General features: G+C 46.3%; 1 protein-coding gene across 1 annotated transcript; it reads right to left on the reverse strand.

Annotated features, from left to right (window-relative positions):
* Positions 1 to 379: 379 nt before the first annotated feature.
* Positions 380 to 3,914, reverse strand: LOC123160835 (probable polygalacturonase). Its single transcript, XM_044578682.1, has 5 exons — positions 3,409 to 3,914; positions 2,158 to 2,278; positions 1,738 to 1,912; positions 1,555 to 1,625; positions 380 to 1,230 (listed from the first exon to the last, which is right to left on the reverse strand). Exons 1-5 carry the CDS (start codon positions 3,859 to 3,861, stop codon positions 593 to 595), a joined length of 1,458 nt encoding a protein of 485 aa, XP_044434617.1. The 5' UTR covers positions 3,862 to 3,914; the 3' UTR covers positions 380 to 592.
* Between the last annotated feature and the right edge of the window lie 546 nt (positions 3,915 to 4,460).

The raw sequence follows: 4,460 nt of genomic DNA on the forward strand, positions 1-4,460 counted from the left end.
TTAATTAAAAATGTACTGTTCACATGTTTCGAGCCAGGCTCGGGATTTATGCTTCGGGCTCGGCCCGGGATATGATCAGGTTTACATTGCTACTACCTCCATGCCAAAATATAGTGCAAATTAGTTTTCTTTTTAAGTTAAACTGACCAAGTTTACGGAAAAAATTATCAGCATTTACAATACCATATAAATACCGCCAGGTTCATCATGAAGTTTATTTTCATACATATATATTTGGTACTTTGAGTGTTCATATAATTTTTTCTATATAGTTGATCAAACTTTACAAAGTTTTACTTAGAACAAATCTATTATGAACTATATTTTAATATGTAGGGATGACATGGAGGCTCCTACACGTTGGGCAACACACTCGGCAGAAAGGATAATTGCCTTCTATATTCGATCAGTGAATTCATTTGCAATGGACAAACATACAGGAAGACCTTTGTGCCCTCTAGACGTTTTACAAAACAAAGAATCAAGTTTTCAGTGTTGAATCTGCCTGTAAGTTCTATCCTTGTCCTTCTCTAAACGCAAGTATAGACACCCCATTTCACCCATCAAAAACTAACAAGTTCTGTATAGCTGCTCAGGGAAGGCCACACCAAGAAGAAGAAGATCCATTATTCCTCAACTCTTCACAAGGTGCAGGGAAAACTTCATGCGCCTCTCCAAACACAGACTCGCATTGCCACCGTATCTGACGCCTTATCGCTGTCAGGCTAACGTTTCTGAAGCATATCCCCTCGTAAACCGCGCCGTGCACCGCCTCCAGCATCGGTGCACGCTGCACATCCACACCAACAATATCGACAATATGAATGTCACTGATGATCGGTAGCGCTGTTCGGTCATACTTGTCGTCCGAGTGGTCATCTGAACCCCGGCTGAACCTTATTGGCACCTTGACCTTCTCCATCGTCACATTGGCGATGGTGATGTTGGTTATGTACCCGCCGCGCCCCACATCGGTCTTTAGCCTCACTGCGGAAGCAGAGTTCCATATGTGGAGGTCGCGGACAAGCACGTTTGATATCCCACCCGACATCTCGCTTCCGAAACCCACACCGGAGCACGTAGGTGTGGTGCCTGAAACCCGCTGGATGATAATGTTTGAGCTGGGTTTGCCTACAGATATCCCATACTGATCCCAACCACTCTTGACAGCAACCAGGTCATCTCCACTTTCGATATAGCAGTCCTCGACACAAACTTCTGAACTTGAGTCTGTTATTGTTCATGAAGAGAAACTGTCAGGGATAAATTTGCTCTTTGCAAAGCCGGTTCGTATTTAGTACAGCAAAGATCATCATCACAAGGTGTCACATATGAAGTACAAACGTAACTCCCTATAAATTGAAATTTTATACTTAACTAAGGTTTTGGGAGAGAATAGTCTGTCAATTTAGGCTGTGTTCGGTTTGTCTCTGCTCCGTTAACTCCGCTCCCGGAGCGGACCATCTTTTAGCTTAATTAGGTGGAGCTGCCAAAACCCAACTCCCCAACTCCACGGAGCGGGGAAGTTCCGAACAGGGCCTTAAGTGCACAAACCTGGATCAATGCCATCAGTGTTTGGAGCATTCAGGGGAGCTAGTATAGTCAGATCCTTAATCACCACGTTTCTGAACATTAAATATTCGCTGTCAGCTTATGGTTTTAGAAGAAAGATAAATGAGGATGGTTCTCTACTAGGAAACGAAGTGATAATCCACTGTATCAGCATGATGAACAAACCTGCAGTAGACCGGATGCACTGTCCAAAATGGGGAGTTGCGTAGGGTGACATTGGAGATCAATACGTTGGTTGAATTCACGAGCTCGATGAGATGACCTCTTGTGTGGTTCAAAGTCCGGTTCCACCATAGCTCCCACCATATCCTGCCCTGGCCATCTATGGTCCCATTGCTACCTGACATGGAAAAGCAGAACAATTTGCATGTACAGTCAAAGCTAATTCTTCACATGATATACCCTACAGACTATTTCCCCGACAAGTATACTCCAAACTGTTTTCTCGACAAGTATGCCCCACAAACTGAAATTTGTGCTTAAATCGGCTGTTACAGGAAGTTACTTCAGCTCTCTGGTTTGCATGAAAAATATATATTTACTTGACCAAATTTGAAAGCAGAGACTGTTAAACAGTTGCTGTACCAGTAATGACAACATCATTTAGGTCTTGTCCGTGAATGAGGCTAATGTGGCGCGGTCCTAATCTTTCCCTTCCGCGCCCGTAAGAAGGCAAAGGTGCAATGAGAGGCCACTCTTCTGGATCCTGCACATCACAGCTCAACGCTACAATCAACACTATGCACTTCTTAAATAAATTTACACAATCAACTTTATGCAGTACTAGTACAGATTCTTCGACTACTTAAATAGGAAGTGGCATGATTAATTAATTCGACAGTCTGGGGATTGGTCCCCTTAAAGATAATCTCACCTGTTGTCATGTTGGACTTGATGAAAACCAGGCCATAATTGTCCTACATAATATTATTGTAGTGCCAGTGCATATGGCAGCAATGTCAAACTCCTAACTAACGCTCTTAATCATGCTTTCTTTCCCAACAACTTTGCACTACTAAGCCGCCACTCACATGAAAGCACTTGTAGACAGTATCCTGATACGAGGGAATCTCTTCAGCAAGTTCATCTCACATAAACTCTCCATACATACTAGTAGTAAATTAATCCTTAAAATTAGCATGCCCACTGCATTTGCATGTACCAAAAATGGGTAGTACTAGCTAGTGCAGAAAGCTCCAAACTAGAGATTTGTGTAACCATTTCGTGCTAGCAATATGGAGCAGATGAGACGGCACTACAAGCAAAGTAGTAGAATAGTATAGCATCAAGCCAGGCCAGTCCAAGAAGAAGTAAGGGCAAAGCAAAGGCACACACAGTGTGTTGCAGTTAGAACAATAACATGTGGCAAAGCTGCAGAGATCACAGGAAGAAACCAACAACCGTTGCGAGCATGTGCAGGATTCCAACCCACAACAGCATCTCCCCCCTTTCTTTTTTTAATTGGTCAGTGACCAGTGACAGCACAAGCGTTGAAGCAAGTTTTGCAGCCTCCAATCAAACATGAACATGGATTGAGATTCTAGTTTCTGTACTACTGGAAAGCTTAGCTATGCGCAGAAGAAAAAATGTAAAAGAAACTGTAGGCATGACCACCATGATTGTTCTTATCAGCAGAAAATAAATTTGCATTTAGTAGATGTGTGTATGTTTGAGTTCCGATGCTAGAAAATACTACTCCGTTCACTCAGTAGTGTGCACTATTGATTTGTAGTAGCAAGATTTGAGAGGAGAAATAAATGTGAATAAATTAAATGAAACAAGAACAAGAAGAGGAAGAGGAACTAGCGGACATGGATCAATGGATGGATCACGTACGTGGGAGCCGAGGATGACCGCGCCATGGTGCAGGAAGAGCGTGAAGCGGCTGGTGAGGTTGAAGCTCCCCGTGAGCCACCTCCCTGCCGGCACCTCCAGCCTGGCGCCACCGCCGCCACCCCTTTCCTCCAGCGCAGCCACGGCGCGCCGGAACGCCGCCGTGTTGGACGTGACCCCGTCGCCCACGGCCCCAAACTCCTCCACCGACGCTGTCACCGCGCGCCTCCCCGCTGCGCCCGCGCCGCGGTAGAACCCGGCACAGCTGTCGACAGCGCCGTGGCCGGAGGCATGGCCCGCGGAAGGGGCGATCAGGGCGGCTAGCGGGGCCGCGGCGGGCAGGCGCGTGAGGGCGAGGTAGCAGGAGGCGAGCAGGACGAGGAAGACGATCAGGGGGGCCGACGGACGCGGGCACGGGCGTGTCATGGGCGCGCCCTGGACGGTGGCGTGCGCCATGAATAATGGATCATGTCACGCGGGGGAGCCGAGGCGGAAAGAAGGGATTTTTATAGGTTTCTTCCGGCGCGGTGAGTCGTTCCAGCTGGCCCAATGGTTTGCCACGTGATAGAGAGTAGTCGAGTTTCGGAAGTTTGAGTTTCAAATAGTTGGGTTCAAATTTAAAGTATGTCCCTGTTCTTTTAGAACAAATTCTATTTGTGTTGGGATCCACGGGTTCGATGTAATTGGAACAGTAGGGATGGACGAGGATTTGAGGCGGTTCACAAATCACGAGTCAATGGCGGAGAGGCCGGAAGTGATGATTGGGACGTGGCTGTGTCCGTGTCCGTGTCCGTGTCCGTTTATGTGCCCATCAAGCCTGCGCGATTGTAGTGCCCGTCATTTTCTCCCTACTAATTATATACATATGCAAGTTAACAATGACAAAATATCATAGGGGGCTATTCCCAATTGCTTTTATCTTCTACGACGTTTTTCTTAGGAAATTGACAAAGATTTTCATGCAGGTGATGGGTAAGAGCATCTACACCACATATGATAAATGGAAGACAAATATGGCCCCTCAAACGCTCGCCGCCCGAGCACGTCCGCGTGCA

The sequence above is a fragment of the Triticum aestivum genome, chromosome 7B, assembly GCF_018294505.1.
Source record: "Triticum aestivum cultivar Chinese Spring chromosome 7B, IWGSC CS RefSeq v2.1, whole genome shotgun sequence".
Lineage (NCBI taxonomy): Eukaryota > Viridiplantae > Streptophyta > Magnoliopsida > Poales > Poaceae > Triticum > Triticum aestivum.